Source organism: Microtus pennsylvanicus, chromosome 3, assembly GCF_037038515.1.
Source record: "Microtus pennsylvanicus isolate mMicPen1 chromosome 3, mMicPen1.hap1, whole genome shotgun sequence".
Taxonomy (NCBI): Eukaryota; Metazoa; Chordata; class Mammalia; order Rodentia; family Cricetidae; genus Microtus; species Microtus pennsylvanicus.
In genome coordinates, this window is record NC_134581.1 from 48286956 (window position 1) to 48305019 (window position 18064).

The 18064-nt window shown below is 34.4% G+C and overlaps 1 protein-coding gene and 1 non-coding gene across 4 annotated transcripts in view; one reads left to right on the forward strand and one right to left on the reverse strand.

Moving 5' to 3' along the window:
- The window catches only part of Znf280d (zinc finger protein 280D), an 81760-nt gene that overhangs the window by 43871 nt on the left and 19825 nt on the right, over positions 1–18064 (reverse strand). For all 3 annotated transcript variants that reach the window (XM_075965301.1, XM_075965300.1, XM_075965302.1), the window contains exons 5-11: positions 17543–17608; positions 17304–17443; positions 13456–13573; positions 9035–9202; positions 8540–8649; positions 2955–3178; positions 4–161 (exon numbers count right to left, since the gene is read on the reverse strand). In XM_075965301.1, the coding sequence (XP_075821416.1) occupies positions 4–161; positions 2955–3178; positions 8540–8649; positions 9035–9202; positions 13456–13573; positions 17304–17443; positions 17543–17608 (984 nt within the window). The remainder of the gene's footprint in view (positions 1–3; positions 162–2954; positions 3179–8539; positions 8650–9034; positions 9203–13455; positions 13574–17303; positions 17444–17542; positions 17609–18064) is intronic.
- On the forward strand, positions 993–1122 carry LOC142847434 (small nucleolar RNA SNORA67). Its single transcript, XR_012910188.1, has one exon. It is a non-coding gene; the product is annotated as a small nucleolar RNA SNORA67 (small nucleolar RNA).

An 18064-nucleotide genomic window follows, 5' to 3' on the forward strand; every position in this document is an offset into this window, starting at 1 on the left:
CACTAGAAAACTCATGAAGCGTGTGTGTGCTCTCGATGTGGCACTGCAGCTGGAAGGGCGTGGGAAACTGGCGGTAGCAGTGCTGGCAAGTGGTGTGCTTCTCCCAGCTCTCGCTGCTCTGCTTCTCAAGTTCCAAATGGTGTTTCATGTGGTTCATAAACCTGTAAAAGATTGTCAACAGGTGCAAAGATTCAAATTAAAACACTCAAAAGAAGATCTCAAACCCCATTATAAATAAAATTGTGAATACTATTCAAAATCTAGAATCTTCAATTTCTCTAGAAAAGTGCATGTCTTAAATAATGACCTCAAGTGGACACTTTTTAATCTTTGTTCTCAAATGTCACTAGTTTCAGATGACTGTTTTTAGATAAAATGGCAGGGTTGTCTACATTATTAAGGACTATTCACACTGTAAAATTTAATAGTGGAAGAGAATCCTATCAGCAAAAGCAGCTAGAGTCATGGGGAAAATCCTTTAAGATCTTGAAGATACACAGTAAATTCCAGCTACTAGTATTTTTTACTTTGTTTTAAAATGCATAAGAGCAGTTCTAATGCCTGCAATTGTAACTTTTCATTTTATTTAGTGACACTGTTTATCGTTCGCACAAACTGTTCATTTTGCATACTGTGTCCTTTGTAAGACAATCTCCATTTTTTAGTTTTACACTTTGCTATTTCAGCATCCCTACAGGCTTCTGATGAGCAGAACTATGACCCTAAGTATAGAGTATGGTATACCTATTTAAAAGTACTTACTTAAACTTTTGGCTTAATTGGAAAGTAATATTACTTGAGCAAAATAATTTTCAGAATGGGTCAACTATTAGTAAATTATTCAGTTGGAGGCTTCAAAAGAAATGACCATGAAATTATATGATAATGTTATCAATCCAGAGAACAGCCATCATGAAGGCTGTGACGTCCTTTTTTTTCCCCCTATCTCTAAAACATAGTATCTCTTCAAAGCAGGTTGAATTACACTTTGAGTCCAAGGTGATTCCCTCTCCAAAGGGCTGACTAGTGCCCCTTTCAGGAACGTAGCAACTTGGAAGAAAATCTGACATGCCTGAGGTCTGGGGAACAAGGGTTGCTTGTTGCCTTTGTCCGCCTACATGTATGCCAAATCAGTCTGGGTAGATTATCTTCTGACAGCTCTATCATCTTTCTTGACCTAGGCCAGAGGCATTGATGTGCAGCAGGTCTCCCTAGTCATCAATTATGACCTTCCCACCAACAGGGAAAACTACATCCACAGAATTGGCCACGGCGGTCGCTTTGACCATAAAAGTGTGGCCATTAACGTGGTGACAGAAGAAGACAGTTTATACCCTATCTCCTGACAGAATACGGAACTCAGTGGTGGAGGTCTACTTCAAGACTGCTTCCAAAGCACAACTTCCCTGCCAAACTACTGGGACCACTAGCTCTTGAAGAAGGTGAAGTAGTGTAAGAGCTTGGGGAATATACAAAATCACACACACACACACAAAAAAAAAAAAGCCTGTGAGCATCATTGTATCAGCGAGCCACAGAAGCATAAAAATGAATGAACCCTGGAGCTGAAGAGGTAACTGTTGGTGTATAAAATGCTAAGTCACAAGATTTTTAATAAATGTAAAAGATATGGTAAATGTATGTGTATTTGTATACAATAATCTTTTCATTCATTTTTGAGAGTTGAGTTTTGTGTATGTTATTATTATATTCTCATCTCTCTCCAAATTTGTCCCATATCTACTCCTGAAGTACAACTTATCTAAAATAAGTATACTCAGGTCTGTATCTTATTATGAAATGTACATAAAAGAAAAATCAGTTTTCATCAACAGCTTAATTTTTAAAAAATAAGATTGTTTAAAAGAAAGACAAAGGAAAACAATAAAACAACTATAATAAGGGTAGAAGACACAAGGTGGCAAGTGTCCAATGTAAAACTTTAAAATTCTTGGTGAATATTTGAAAGTTTTTATGAAAGAGTAGAAAAAAGTCTTACCTAATAAAATAAAAAATTTAGACTATATAATATATGAAAACCATCATTCAACATATCTCTTTGCTTTTTTTCTTCTTTTTGGTTTTTCAAAACAGGATTTTTCTTTATGTAGTTCTGGCTGTCCTAAAACTCATTCTGTAGACCAGGCAGACCTCGAATTTACAAAGATCCGCCTGCCTTTGCCTCCCAAGAGCTATGATTAAAGGTGTGTACCATCACTGCCTGGTGACTTCTTGTTATTCTTCTAAGTTTTTTTGGTTTTGTTTTCTGTTTTCTGAGACAAAGTTTCTCTCTGTAGACCTGTGGTTGTCCAGGAATTCATTCTACACACCCATGCTAGCCTCGAACTCACAGAGATCTGCCTGCCTGGCAAAGGTGCTATTTTTATAACATAGGCCACTCAAAGAATACAAGTATAAATTGCTAAAACTCAAAAACATTTGTATATAAAAATTTTTAAATTCCATTGAGAATGATATATCTAATTTTTATTTAAATTTTAAAATTAAGACAGACACGTCTTCTAGTAGTACTTCTCTAAAGCGGTCAATTCCTATAAGATATATACAATAAAGATGATAAATATAAAGTGGGAGGTTTGAGCATCAAATAGTATTAGTAAGGAGAAAGTCAATCTGAAACCTTCTGAAGAAGTACTTCTTGTATTGTGAAGAAATTATATTATTCAGAGACATTAGAAAATTCAAAACACACAATAAATTCCTAAATCACTAATAAGTTCATTTTGATTCAAATTAAAATAATCTTTGTCCTTTCTTAAGCCATATGAAAGAAAGACAAAAATAGCAGGATTTAAGAGGAGAATCTGAAAATACAACAAAGGAGAACATACTGAAATTGCTATCTAGAATGGCAAGACAGTGTATGATAAAGACACAATGGTAACATCTCTAACATTTCGATTTTCATTAAATAGAAATTCCTATTTACATACCTAATATTATTTTTGAGAACTTTCAAACAACTGAAGCATTTAAAGGTTGTGTGAGTCTTCAGTTCTTCTTGGACATCTCCTTCATGTTTTCCATAATAAAAGTCATTAACTAACATGATCAATTTTCCTTTCTCTGAATCAAGAGCTTTAGTGTCATTTGTTGTATTTGAAATTTCTATTTTAGTCAATCCCAAAAAGTTATTTATCATGTCTGGACAACAATACTAGAAGAGAAAAAAAAGATGTCTTATTAATTACAAAATTATAGCAAAAACAATTATGTTTTCAACTAAGAGTAAACCACATAAAACTATGCTTGATAAGATATCTGGAAGAAACAGTAAAATTCTGTGGTGAATATTCTAAAACGTTTAGAAAAGTAAACATCTTTTTTTTTTTAGAGTAGACTATTTGTTTAGTGTGTGCATTATGTATGGACGTGTGAGTGCCACAGTGCACTTGTGGAGGTCAGAGGACAACCTGCGGACGTCGGTTCTTTCCTTCCACCATGTGGGTTCCAGGGATCAAACTCAAGTCGTCAGGTTTGGCGGCAAGCACCTTTAACAGCTGAGCCATCTCGCCAGCCCATAAACATTATCTTAACAAAACAAAAATTTAAAAAGAGATGAAAAAAACCTTAACACTAAAACTTGGCTATAGCTTTTAAACTTTTCCCATGCAATATGCCTGCTTAGATACATGTTTAATAGTCATTTGTTTCTTAACCAAAATTCATTCATTTCATAACCATGTCAGTAATACAGGAGGAAGGTTAGTGGTACATGCTTTGATGTGTCCGGTTATATGAAATCTTCCTCCTGGACAGGAGTGGTGTATCCCAGCACTCAGGAGGCAGAAGCAAGCCTAGTGAGTGCCAGAAGAGCCAAGACAGCCAAGGATACACAGAAAAACCTATCTCCAAAAAAAAAAAAAAAACCTAGGCTGCAACTTCCTAAATTAGCTAAAACTAGACTTTTACAGAGCTCGAATGCCATTCCCTAATTTCATGGGTACTAAAAAATGGTTTGGGACACAAAAACAAATGCATCTGCTACATCTTGGAATCCAGAATGCTCAAATATTTGAAGATGAAATTTAGTTCTCAGTAATAAAATCAAGTTATCACATAAATAGTTATAATATGAAATTTTCCATATATGTACATTTTAAAAATATGTAAGTGCCGGGTGGTGGTGGCGCACGCCTTTAATCCCAGCACTCAGGAGGCAGAGGCAGGCGGATCTCTGTGAGTTCGAGACCAGCCTGGTCTATAAGAGCAAGTTCCAGGACAGGCTCCAAAACCACAGAGAAACACTGTCTTGAAAAACCAAAATAAATAAATAAAAATAAGTAAGTTACTTATTGTATATAATTTTCAGTTGTAGGGCTTTTTAGTATTTTTTTCTTCAAGGGCAAACCTAGAAAAATCTGCATCAGAAAATTCAGAGGTGCTCATTAAAATGGTAATTCCCGCCTGATGGGGGCACATGCCTTTAATCTCTACACTTGAGAGGCCTTTACTCTACTCTTGGAAGGCAGAGGCAAGCGTTCAAGGCCAGCCTGGTCTAGAGTTCCAGGACAGGCAGGAACCCTGCCTCAAAAATCCAATTAATAAATAAATAGAAATGGTAATTCCTGGGACCACAATGTCTACAGGTAGAAGCCCAAGAAGTTGTTTCTGCTTTTTGTTTTTTAAGAGACACAGGTAATTGTTTTATAACAAAAAGCTTCTTAAGTGTGCTATTAAACCAGCATCTGAAAATCTTAATTATTCTGTCCTATGGTTACAACATCCACTTCCTCTTTTGTCACATGTAAGTCTTTCCATCGTTATCATTCATCAAATATTCAGTCTAACATGAGGAGCCAGGCCTGTGATAGACAGATGTACAGCATCTTCGACAAGGTTACATTATTTCTGCTTCATTTCATGGTCAACATTTATACTGTGTATGTAAATGCAGGTGTGTACATGTGGGTGTGAGCATTTATACATTCACATGTATATGCAGGCCAGACAACAAGTTTGCTGCCATTCCTCAAGCACCAGCTATCTAGCTTGGCACCTCAACATGAACACCACCTAGATCTTTTTAAATGTGGGTTCTGGAGATTAGGTACTCCTGTAAGGAACAGATTGTTTGAACTATCTTCATATACCGTAACTTTTGAATTTCTATACCTACAAAAGTAAAAACATCAAAAAAAGTAGGAAAAATACTGAATAAAACTGACTCAGAGAGGAACATAACTAATTTATACTCATGAGTTAAGGTTGTACTCATAAACAAAATTAAAATAAGTCCATTTTAACTGAGCATAAAGGCTTACACCTTTAATCCCAGCACTCAGGGGGCAGAAGCAGGTGGACTTATGTGAGTTCAAGGCCAGCCTGGTCTATACAGAGACTTCCAGTTCAGACAGGGCTAAGTACATCAGTATCCTAAAAGACTATCTTTTTTTTCCATTGATAAAATGGAAGCACAACCTCCTCCCCCACTTTCTTTTAATTTACAAAGTGAGGCAAGAAAGGGTTTATTATGTTTCTGTATTTCTTTTTTGAGACAGAACTGGCTGGCAATTTACTAAATAAACCAGTCTGGCCTTGATTTCACAAAGATTTGCCTGCCTCTGCTTCTGAGTGCTGAGTCTAAAGTTCCAGCCTTATTTCTAGATTTTTCCTAAGGTACATGTTAAAATATATGAACTCAAAATTAGGAACATCAAGCTATTTCTAAGGACTTTTATAAGGATAATGCTACTTTTAATCCTAAGGAAAAGAAGCACAATATGGAGCAATCTGACTCTACTATAGAAAATCACTCAAGAGCTGTGGCTGAGTCAATGGTAAGAGAACTTGTCCAGCATGCACAAGGCTCTGGATTCAGTCTCAAAAAGACAAGTGTCAGGAGGCAGATTAAAAGAATGAACTTACTTAAAATTTATATATTATAAATATGTATCAATGGCATTATTTTGACAAACAAAGCACTATCTTATTTAGAACTCCTATGGGGAAAGAAAATCACAACTATCACAGGAAAATTGGATGCAGAGTCTTCTAATTACTAATGGGTTAATGTTATGCCCTACTGTGCTATATTCTTAAACAACGTAAGAACTTACCTCCGATATAACTACAACAGAGTATTAGCTGTTAACCTCTCCAACTCCATCTTTGACCTCCTTAGACTAAAAATATTTCTACTTCTGAGATAACTTTTTTAGATCATGTAGTTTTTGTCTTTCTGTGCCAAAATATTGCCCCATGGTTTTAAATGTACCCTTCCTAGATTTGATGACTGTGTATATGCCCATTATGAAATAAAGTATACAAGAATAAAATATACAAGAAAATACATAAATACACATTGCATGAATTATGTTACTTTCATAAAATGCTCTGGTGTTCTACTATTTGAATATTACATGGCATTTGGCAATTTCCAATAAAAGTAATCATAAATAATTCTAAAAGATATTAAAACACACACACATTTAGGACAGAGGTCATCAATCTTTCCAAGTGCAGGATTAGCTTTTTGTAAACTTGACACAAACTAGAGTCATTTGAAAAATGGAAACTTCAATTGAGAAAATGCCTCCATGACACTGGACTGTATAGGAGTCTGTGAGGCAATTTTTTTCTTAAGGACTGATGTGGGTGTGGCTAGCCTACTAGGGGCAGTGCCATACATGTGCAAGTAGTCCTGTGTTGGATAATAAGGTCAACTGAGCAAGTCATGTGAGGCAAGCCAGTAGGCAACCTTCTTCCAAGGTCTCTGCTTCAGTTCCTGCCTCTAGGTTCCTGCGCTGACTTCCCTTCATGATAGTCTGAATGTAAGCTGACAGACAACCTTTCTTTTCTACATTACTTTTAATCATGATGTTTCCATCACAGCAACAGAAAGCCAATTAGGCCAAGAAGATTATACAGTATAATAAAATCTGTACATTTAATAGGGGGAAATAAAAACATTTTATATTTACCTGTAAACACAAAAAGAAAACCAGAGTACATAAAGCAAACTAATACGAAGTTATTTTAAGGACTACCTTATGAATCAGGCAGATGTGAATTGGGGCCAGATTCCTCACTAGCATCCCTGTGTAGGCTTTTATGAATCATATGATTATAATACCTGGTCAAAAAATGAGTAAGCAGAACTAATGTACTCCCTTTTGCCCCTCTATCTCTAACATCAAACATATAAACTGTCATTAAGTCTCATCAAAACATTACAAAGAAAGTGGAAATTCCTTTAACAGGATAATTTTCCTGTATGAGTGAAGCATGAAGGACAGTTCACAAGGCTACATTCTGGGAGCTGGAAGTAGGATAAATCAAATATAATTCTGAATAAAAGAGACGAGGTTTGGAATTTTTTAAGTTTTTTGTCTATTAATTGTTCCTAAGCATGGGTTTCAATATGACATTTTCATATTTGTACATAATATATTTTGATCACATTCAACCCTCATTATCCTCTCTTGTCCTTCTTCCTACTTTGCCTGTTCCCAATAAGTAGTAAGTCGTCCTCCTGCCTTCAGCTTTCTTTGTGCTTACTTTTCAAGCTCAGTAAGTTTGAGTAGGATTACTTTCATGAGTAAAGGGTTATGAACAGTAGTATGGGCAATTTAGCCAGTGGCTATACCATTGACCAATATGTCTCCCCTTTCCCCATGAACTGCCAGTGAGTTCCTCCTGGTTTTGTTTGTTTTTGAAAATTATGAATAAAAAATTGTTAATAGGTACTTAATTCTTTTCCCTCATTCACTTCCTTTTGTACTCTATATTGCTGTTCTTCTTATCTTTGCCTTCCAGTCATTTATAGTAGGAACAAGATTACATAACATTTTATAAAGGCACAAAAGAGCATAGTAAAAGCTAATATTTGAAGGAAGTCTTAACTAAAGTTTATACTTCATAAATACTTCCAAATTTCCTTAAAAATCTAAATCAAAAGCTTACTATTAAACTTGAAACAAATCTGTAATAATTGTGCAAACTATATTCTGAACTTTATCAAAATAATATTTCAAGTGAAAAACATGAGCATTTGAAGTTTATATCTGAATACTGAAAATATATGTGTATCTTAGATCTTCATCATCTAATGCAGAATACATACATTAGCATATATACATACACACAGCATAGAATTTTTAAATTAAAGTGTTTTACAAATCTGAATGGCTTAATCAGTATATTGTGTTTAAAATCAGAATACAATAAGTAAATATTATATATCTCTCTTTGTTTTTTGTTTGTTTGTTTGTTTTTTGAAACAGGATTTCTCTGTGTAGCTCTGACTGTCCTGTAGATCAGGCCGGTCTTGAATTCAGAGATTCATCTGCCTCTGCCTCACAAATACTGGGATTAAAGGCATGTGCCACCACATGCCTTTCTTATAGAATCATTTTGAATATAAATTTTTACCTAAGCACTCACTATGAATATATCCAATATAAGATTTCATACCTAAATAAAGTGTTTGAACAAACCAAAATTTACTATAAATTGGTCATTAACATTTTTAGAGATTTTTCAAACTTTTTCAAATTAGAATCTAAAAAAATTTTACCGTCATGTGATTTTTCAGAGGATCCAAAAGATTGAAGTGAATATTACACTTAGGACATGCTCTTGGAAAAGTTGTTCCATTTTTAGATTGATTTGATGAGCAATTTGCACCTAAAATGAATTCAGATCAATTATGAAATAAAACGCATCACTTTTCAGGGCTTTTTTTCCGAATTATTTTTAATTATTTCTGGGTACACACACACGTGTACATGAATGTCACATTTGTGTTGATGGCTGTGGGGTGGCCAGAGGACAATGTTTGGCACCCTGAAGCTCCATGGAATTAGCTGATGGTTGTAAGCCACTCAATGTGAATGCTGGGGATCAAACCCAGGTTTTCTGCAAAAGTTCTTAAGTGCTCATATCCAATAAGCCATCTCTCCAGGCCCCAAATTCAGCACTTTTTAACTTTAAATAACCACTATTAGTCTCTGAATTTGTAACAGTTGCAAAACTTACCTTTAAATATTACAGTAATTTTATTCTCATTTACCTTGTGATGGTGTCACCTGCAGAGACATCACTGATGGAGGCTTTTCTAAAGAGACTATAGAAGAGGCATCTGCTCCAGAAATATTGTCACTGGGTTTAGGCTTTTTTGGGTTAACATTGCTTATGTCAGAACCAGGACGTTTTGATGAAAATGAACTTTCATTCAAACCTAAAATGATTTAAACAGTAGAAAAAGATTTTAAAATATTATGAAATGCTGCTCATAACTAGCTAAGTTTATATGTGGGAACTAATATATATGATAATAACTATACTATATCAATGATAAAAATTAAGTGATATTTCTAGGCACAGTGGCACACACACCTTTAATTCCAATTCTTGGGAGGCAGAAGTAGGCAGAGGTTTGTGAATTTGAGGCCAGTCTGATCTACCTAACCAGTTCCAAGCCAATCAGGGCTACATAATAAGACCCTGTCCTAAAATTAAAAAAAAAAAAAAAGGCAAACAAATTATATGATACAAACTTAGAGAGTCTAAGGAAAAAGCATAAAAACTTACTAAGAACTACATTTATTCAATCAATGTGTGAAACTGCCTTCCTATGCAAGTACATTCTCAATATGGCTTGAAAAAAATAATGACACTGAGGAAAGATATTCTGAAGTTCCTAAGAACCAACAATAATCTTCAGATGCTTAAATACATTTAAGTTTGTACTACACACACACACACACACACACACACACACAAACACACACACAGAGGCGAGCATACCCAATAATTTGCTCCAAACATTCACAGATCCTATAACTTCTTTCATTTTTTTCCCAAGACAGAGTTTCTCTGTGCAACCTGGGATGCCCTGGAACTCACTTTGTAGAACAGGCTGGCCTTGAACTCAGGGATCTGCCTGTCTCTGCCTCCTGAGTGCTGGGATTAAAGGTGTGCACCATCATGCCCAGATAAAATTTTGTAACTACCTAAAATGCCTTATGTGATTAGTCCTTTCCCACCTAACAAAGTGATCTCTCATAGCTTATGGCATTACACACTTATTGCTATATACAAAGTAGAAACTTCTATACCTGAATAATATTTTACTCATTCAATAGAAAGGGCACAAGAGAGGGAGCTGTGTCTCTTTTAAGGGACTATATTAAGAAGTGTCTGACCAAAAGTAAAAAAATAAACAAAAAACTCCTCTATTTGATTTATTAGACTTCTGCATGAATCTTTGTTTACATGGATATTTCATTATTAACAATAATTTCCCATTTAGCTAAAGCACCATAACGCTAAAGGATTAAACCTTAGCGTATCAGCAAGAGAAAGAGGGACAGTTAGACTCTAACTAAGCCAAACAAAGTCTTTTTTAAAAATAAAATATAATGTATATTGTAGCAAAGACTCTCAAACTGCACACTAAGTAGCCCCGTCTGTACACTAACTGTAGAAACAAACCCAGAATCTGTCAGTCTCTACTTATGCATTCTTATTTGACTTCTGAGTTTCAATTTCCGTTTTTGCTACCTTATTTTACAGTTACTTTAAGGTCAAACAATGTATTCAAAGAACCTTAAAATACTTGGTACATAAAGAAAAAGAACAATTACCATTACTAACAAGACACTTTATACCTTAACTTGCTTTAAAGGATAAAATTATTCCAAAAGATCTGCTATTAGTATTTTTAATGAGGACAAACTTGCCAAGAAAATAAGAATATTATACTAGTTCATTTCACTGCTTCATCTTTTTAAATTTTTTTTGAAAAGAAAACAAACTAACTTTTTGCATTTTACACACCAATTTCACTTCCCACTCCCTCTCCTCCTCCCATCCCTTCCACTTTGTCCCCTACCCCACCCCACGTCCACTCTTCAGAGAGGGTAAGGCACATTGCTTTGAGGAAGGACCAAGGCCCTCCCTATATATCTAGGCTGAACAAGGTATCCATCCAAAGAGAATGGGTTCAAAAAGCCAGGACAAGCAGTCTGCCCCAGTCACTGTTTCATCTTTTAGACAAAGTAATAATGGTTTCTCTCACAATCTTCAAAACACTTGATCTGAGACAGACAAACTGCACATATATGAAAAAGATTTCTGGTAGTGTAATCATACTAACATGTTTATGTTACTTGGAAAACATATAGGTGGTAGCATTTTTAATTAATCAATTATAAAATAGATTATAATGTAAAAATAGACTTCTTCAATTTAAGAATTTAACATGAGAAATCTCAACATTAAATAAAACCACTGCATTCATTCCAATCTGTTTTACATTTATTTATTTATCTCTGTGAATGAGTGAGGGTATGCACAAGTCACTGCATTTGGGTGAAACTCAGAACAATTTGTGAGTCTGTTCTCTCCTTCCACCATGTAGATTCCAGGAATCAAAGTTGTCAAGACTTGGAAGTAAATGCTTTTACCAACTGAGCCATGTCAGTTGGTCCTGCTTGTGTGTTATATTCTGACCCTTCATCTGTTTTGCTAGGCTTGTGCTATTCTCCTTCCCAAAATAATTCCAGCTCTGCCAGTAAAAATCCTACTTTCTTTCACAGTCACACTCAAACCCCATAATCTCCACGGACAGTAATCTGTCAGTCAATCATGCTACTGAAAGATCAACACTGACTGATACTGACATTTGTTATAAATGTAATTCACGTTTCACTTATCTTGTGCGGGCATTAAAAAAAGCCCTGTGTGAACTAGGGCAAGAATCAAAATGCTATCTTCAGGTGCCTTGCTCCATGTGGAGAACTGAATGAATTATAGAAGAAAAATGAATAGCCCCATCTCTTAATATGAAAAAAATCGAAACTATGAAGAGGTCAGCTGATCTGATAAAAATTAAATCTTAAGAGCAGAGGTTCAAACCTAAAACTTCCTAGTTATCCCACTTAATGAAGTTTCACTCACTGTAGTAGAAAGCTGAGAGGGAGAATAGGAGTCTTTATTGGTTCTTTCTTCCCAGAAGTTTCAAGACTGTAGACTTTTTCTATGAGTAAAGTCTATGAGCTTCCTAATGCCAGATTTAATACAAATATTTTTTTCTCCGTTTCTTTTCGCTTGTACCTATTTTATTAACAAGATATTAGTAAACATTTTAGTAAACTATGTATGTGACATTCAGAGACGTGTTTATCAAATAAGGTATTTTTAAAATGGAAAAACACCTTAAGCCCTATTATGAAAAAAAAAGTGCAGGAAAGTCTGTTAAACACCTCATTAATCTATTTATTAAACAATCTAAACATTCCAAAAAATTTTGTACATCTTAGTTAAAATACTTCAATAAATACAAATAGCTATTGCTTAAGAACTAACTTGCCTTGATGATGAGGAATTTTCACAAAGACAAAAATTTCTCCATGGTATGCTAATATATTTCAAATTAATGAAGAATGCTTATCATATGCACTAAAGGAACTTTAAATCATCAATAGATAAATTTATTACTCGTCTAAAGACCATTTTTTACTATGTCTAAGTGTTTGTCTTTCTGTTTTTGAGACACAGTTCCACTATGTAGCACAGGATAGCTGTGAAATCATTACATAGTCCAGCTTGACCTCAAACTGATAATAATCCTCTGCCACAGCCTCTCAAAAGGTGAGATTATAGATGTACACCGCCACATTCAAAAACTAGTTCTTTAAATTACCTTTTAGTTACGAGAGGAGGGGAGGGAAAGGAGAGCATGGTAAATACAGCCATGCCACAGCACACATGTGGAGGTCAGAGGGCAATTTGCTACAAGTCAGTTCTCTCGTCCCACTATGTGAGTCCCAGGCATGGAAACTCAGGTCAATATGCTTGGAAGCAAGTGCCTTTGCCTGCTGAGTCATGTCACTAGTCCAAAATCTATTTCTTTATTATAGCTACTTTACAGCACCATAAAATCATACTTAACTATATAATGAAATCACTTACTGAACTAGAAAGACGCTAACCTAATTAAGAATTCAATTACAGCCAGGTGGTGGTGGCGCACGCCTTTAATCCCAGCACTCGGGAGGCAGAGGCAGGCGGATCTCTGTGAGTTCGAGACCAGCCTGGTCTACAGAACTAGTTCCAGGACAGGCTCCAAAGCCTCAGAGAACTCGAAAAACCAAAAAAAAAAAAAAAAAAAAAAAGAATTCAATTACAGCCATATACTTTTTTTATACTAGGGGCAACATAAACTGAATTTTCTTAACAATGTTTATATTATCTGAAGCCTTCATGGATTTTTTTAAAGAATTTTTAAGGTTGAATTCATAGGAAAAATGAGTACAATGTGACTTTGAAGATTTTATATAAAACCTCAAAAAGACACTTAAAAGCTATTTATAGCAGTCTATATAATAAATACGTTCACATAAAGATATGGGTTCCAAAACAAAGGTGATTCCATATGATTATCCATCAAGTTTAACTATTTTAAGGAAAAAAAATAGTGACACCAACCTGCAATAGAAAGTGATGGTCCCGCTTGGTAATGTGATAATCCTGTATCCTGGGTCAGATCAAACAGTAACTCTGAAGAGTTGTTAGACACAACTCGTGGAGAGTTTGTTATATAACCCTGTTAAATTCCAAGAAAGAATATTACGTGTACTGGATATAATTATAATTATTGTTTTAAACACATGTATAAAAGCAATTTAATGGAATATTTACATCATTAAAATAAAAACCTTTGATGGTTCAACAAGTTAAAAAAGCACAAAAGTAATTACTAGTGGGCAAAATTGTCAACTATCAAAATTGAAAGCAATAAAGCTCATTTATTCCTGTCTGCCCAGCTAAAAATTGATTACCTAACCTGAGTAGCAAACTCTAATCCAGTGTTTTTAAAGTAAAAGAAATGCAAGCTTACTTTATATCTGTAAGACCAATACATGCTGAGAGGTAAATAGCAGAATTCAGTAAAAAAAAAAACTGCATAAATAATAAACAAACAAGAAAAAAGAAAATATAGCAAACAAGAATGTGGAGGGTTTCTGTTTGTTTGTTTGTTTGTTTGTTTTGTTTTTTAAGGCAGGGTTACTCAGTGTAGTTCTGGGTGTCCTGGAACTCATTCTCTAGACCAGACTGGCTTCGAATTCACAAAGATCCACCTGCCTCTGCCTCTCTCTATAAACTCAAGGCCAGCCAGGTTTATAAAGTGAGTTCTAAGAAATCTATGACTACACAGAGAAATCCTGTCTCAAAAAACTAAATAAGTAAATCTATAAATGAAATAATTCATATTAATTAATCATGAATCATATTGATTTTATTGATGATATTAAGAGCAATATATCCCAATCTTGCCAGAAAAAAGTGCTAAGACACAAAGCTATTCTATGAAAAATTAAACAAATAAAACATGATATTAAATGTAAACTATAATTATAATTTAATAAATTAAAATTAAATCAATAAAAATAATTAAAACCAGTAGTTTTCGATATTCATGGTGAAAGCCCCTAAAATAAGACCATTCATTCCAAAACAAAAGTCTGTGATTTTAGTTTTGACCACAACGATAGCTGAGATTTAAATGTATGATTTCTAGGCTCCCAAACAAACAGACAAACTGGCTTTTTTCTAGTAAGATTCGAGGACTACAAACCATCAATTGAGGTGGTTTATGTCCAAAGAAATAAAATATTCTTAACTGAAAAGATTCTAGTTTCTAACTTTTATAAAAGTTAAGATACCATCCCTCTGCTTTCTTCTTGAGACTGTTAGATTTATTTATCTAACTATATTAGTCAACTTTTTTCTCCAGTTTTCTACTCTAAATGCCAAACAACTAATGACAAGTAGAAGAAAACAAGAGAACTGTAACATTTCCTGTATTTAAGAACATGAATAATAATAGCCTTTGGAACCTTACAGGATCCAAGATAGAAAGTGAGTAGTCTCTTAACTGTTTTTTTGTCTAAAGAAATATTTTAAGGATATTTACTATTCACTAAGGCAATACTCACTTAACTTTACAACATCAAAATGATCTTACAAATTTATTTTTGCTTTTGATTAGATTTAAGGTCCACACCTTTAGATGGAACCCATGCCTGACACTTGTTCAGGGAGTCAAGAACCAGTTACCTTGTTCTGTTATGTTTTTTGGTCTTTTTTGCTATTTTGTCTTTTTTATTCCCTCGGAGCTGAGGACGGAACCCAGGGCCTTAGCAAGGACTCTACACAACTGAGTTAAATCCCCAATGATCTCACACATTTAAAAATAACTAAACCCCAAAACACTTTTTACATTTACAAATTAGAAATTAAAGCAGAAATATTAAATATTAGTTTATTTTTTAATTACATTAAAGCCATTATGGAGCAGCATGAGGATTTTATAAAAAATTATTTGCAGATACATAAAAGTAGTATTAGTTTTTATTTTTGTAATTTTTATTTTCATTTTGAGAGCCAGAGCCGCCGGTATCCCAGGTTTGCCTTGCAAAGTGATGATACTGATAGTGAAGATTTTTGTACTAAACTGAGGAGTGAATAACTGAATTCTAAAGTGGACTCCGGATACCATCTCCTGTATGAATTCCCTTTTAATGTGGCTTGGACAGCTGGCTTGATTCTTAACAAAATAACATGGTAAAGATGACAAGGTATATAACATCATTTTATGAACAGAATTATTTCTTAAGACTAATAAGTCATGTCGGACAGTAGTCCCAGCACCTGGGAGGCAGAGGCAGGCAGATCTCTGTGAGTTGAGGCCAGCATGAACTAGACTGAGTTCCAGAACAGCCAGGGTTACACAGAGAAAAGCTGACTAAAAACAAAACAAAAAACACCATCACCTCCACCAACAAAGAACTCTCCCTTTCTTTAAGGAGGCAAGCAGTCATTTTGGGAAGACCTATATGGCAAGGAATTAGCCAAAACCCAGGATACTGAGACTCAGTTAGGAAACCAATAAGCATCTGAAACTTGGGAGATACTTCCCCAGCAATGCTCCTGATGAGACTGCTTTGAGAACCACGTCCTGAATGGGAGTCCTATTAAAAACTAAAGCAGAGGATCCAGCTAAGCTACGATCTGCCTCCTACCAACAGAAACTATAAGGCTATAAGATAATTAATGTATGTTGTTTGTGTTTAAGTCACATAGCTTATGGCAATAATGATATGAAGAAATAATGTACTACAGCTTGTCAGCCATAATTTCAAGTAAAATGCAGAGGGTATTTCAGCTTACTAATCATGCTAACGCTTTTCCTAAAGACAATCATGAAGACACTTCAGACACAGAAATGTTGTATGTATACTACCCACTTTGCCATACATAACATTTAAAAGATACATATTTAAGAGTATAGTTAACAAAATAACATTAATGGAAGTTTATGTTTAATGTATTGAAAAATTTCATTGTGAGACCGCCTGTAAATGAAGTACTTCATTGAGAGTGCACGGCAGGTGGCTAACCTGCAAACACTGTGCAGATGAGTCCTGGTTTTGACTCACACTAAGCCATCAGTGGCTTGGTCAATGTTGTTTATTTCATCAACACTAATGTCAAATAGTGAAAAAGAACAAAGGTGTTGAATCCCAAACACTTGAAAGTGTCTTGAGAAACTCTCCAGAATTGCACACCATCCTTAGAACTGCTAAATTGAGGCAGTACTTCCATTTTGCAAACAATACACTCATATACAACATACACACATGCATATATGTGTGTATATGTGTATATATGTATGTGTGTATGCATATATATAATGAATTAGCCTATCCTGAGATCTGAGATCCACCCAGCTACGGGTCCTCAGTGAATCATTCAATCACTGTAAACCTCAGTATTTATTCAACTATAAAAATGGGGTAACAATGCCTACTTTCTAGGTAGATTTAAGAATTAAATGAGATTAATTTATGCACAGCACTTAGTACAAATATTTATATCCATTATTAGCTTAATAAATTTTAATTATCACTATCTATTACTTTTTACTAAAAATTTTTAATTGAAGTATGAAGGTACATTTCTCAGAATAAAATGCTATCAAGGCTTCTCAATAGTTTCAAAATTAAAAATACCTGGCCGAGTTTGCAAGCATAAATATTTTTCTATCACGTGATATTCATTATAATCCTTTTATTTACACTTTGACAGTCTTGGTTTTCAAAGCTATACCTAGTCCGTTTAAGCATATTCCCCATCTTACTAAGGTCATAAAGAGGGTGACCTTGAGATACCCATTATGCTAACTAATCGGTGCTACTTCTTGATAATTGATAATTTTACTTGAGTATTGTTAATATTTCCTGAGCTGGCTAAGGAGTTTCAAAAACACTTACAGGTTTAGAAAATGGTTGAACAATAACAGAGCTATCTGCAGATCTAGATTCAGGATGAAAATTTACTGGCAAGGCAGCCACAGGATTTGATGCTGGATTTGAGAAGCGTTGACTTGTAGGCTTGAATGAAGTAGTAAAACCTGTATTTTAAGATTACACAACACATTGAATGCATTTCTACATAATGAACTTTTCAAAATATTTAAGCTTAAAATTAAAGCAATAAAATAATATTGTACCTCGGTTAAGTGCACCATTCTTTATTCCTCGTGAATGTGAGCTGGGGTTAACTCTGTTCAAAATATCTAAAAAAATATAGAGATATTTTAAACTTGTTTGAATGAAATATATACTGAGATATTAAAAATTATGAACAGAAAGTAGATATTAGGAATATTATCACTAATTTAAAAAGTTTCAGTATTAACTGTTTTATAGAATAAGCACAATCTTTCTTATTATAACTAAATGTTCAAAGGCCAAAATTATATTAATAAAACCAAATGCATATAAGCCAAACATTCTGCAAAGAAAAGGCAAAAAAAGTTTTGTCTCTATAAAACCTTCCAAAAGTCAGACATGGTGGTGCATGCCTTTAATCACAAAACTCAGAAGACAGAAGCAGGCAGATTTTGTGAATTTGAGGTCAGCCTGATCTAGAGCTCTAGGAAAGCCAGGGATGTTACACAGGAAAAAAAAAAAAAAAAAAAAAACCTGTCTCAAAAAGACAATAACAAAAAGAAACAAAACAAAACAAAAAT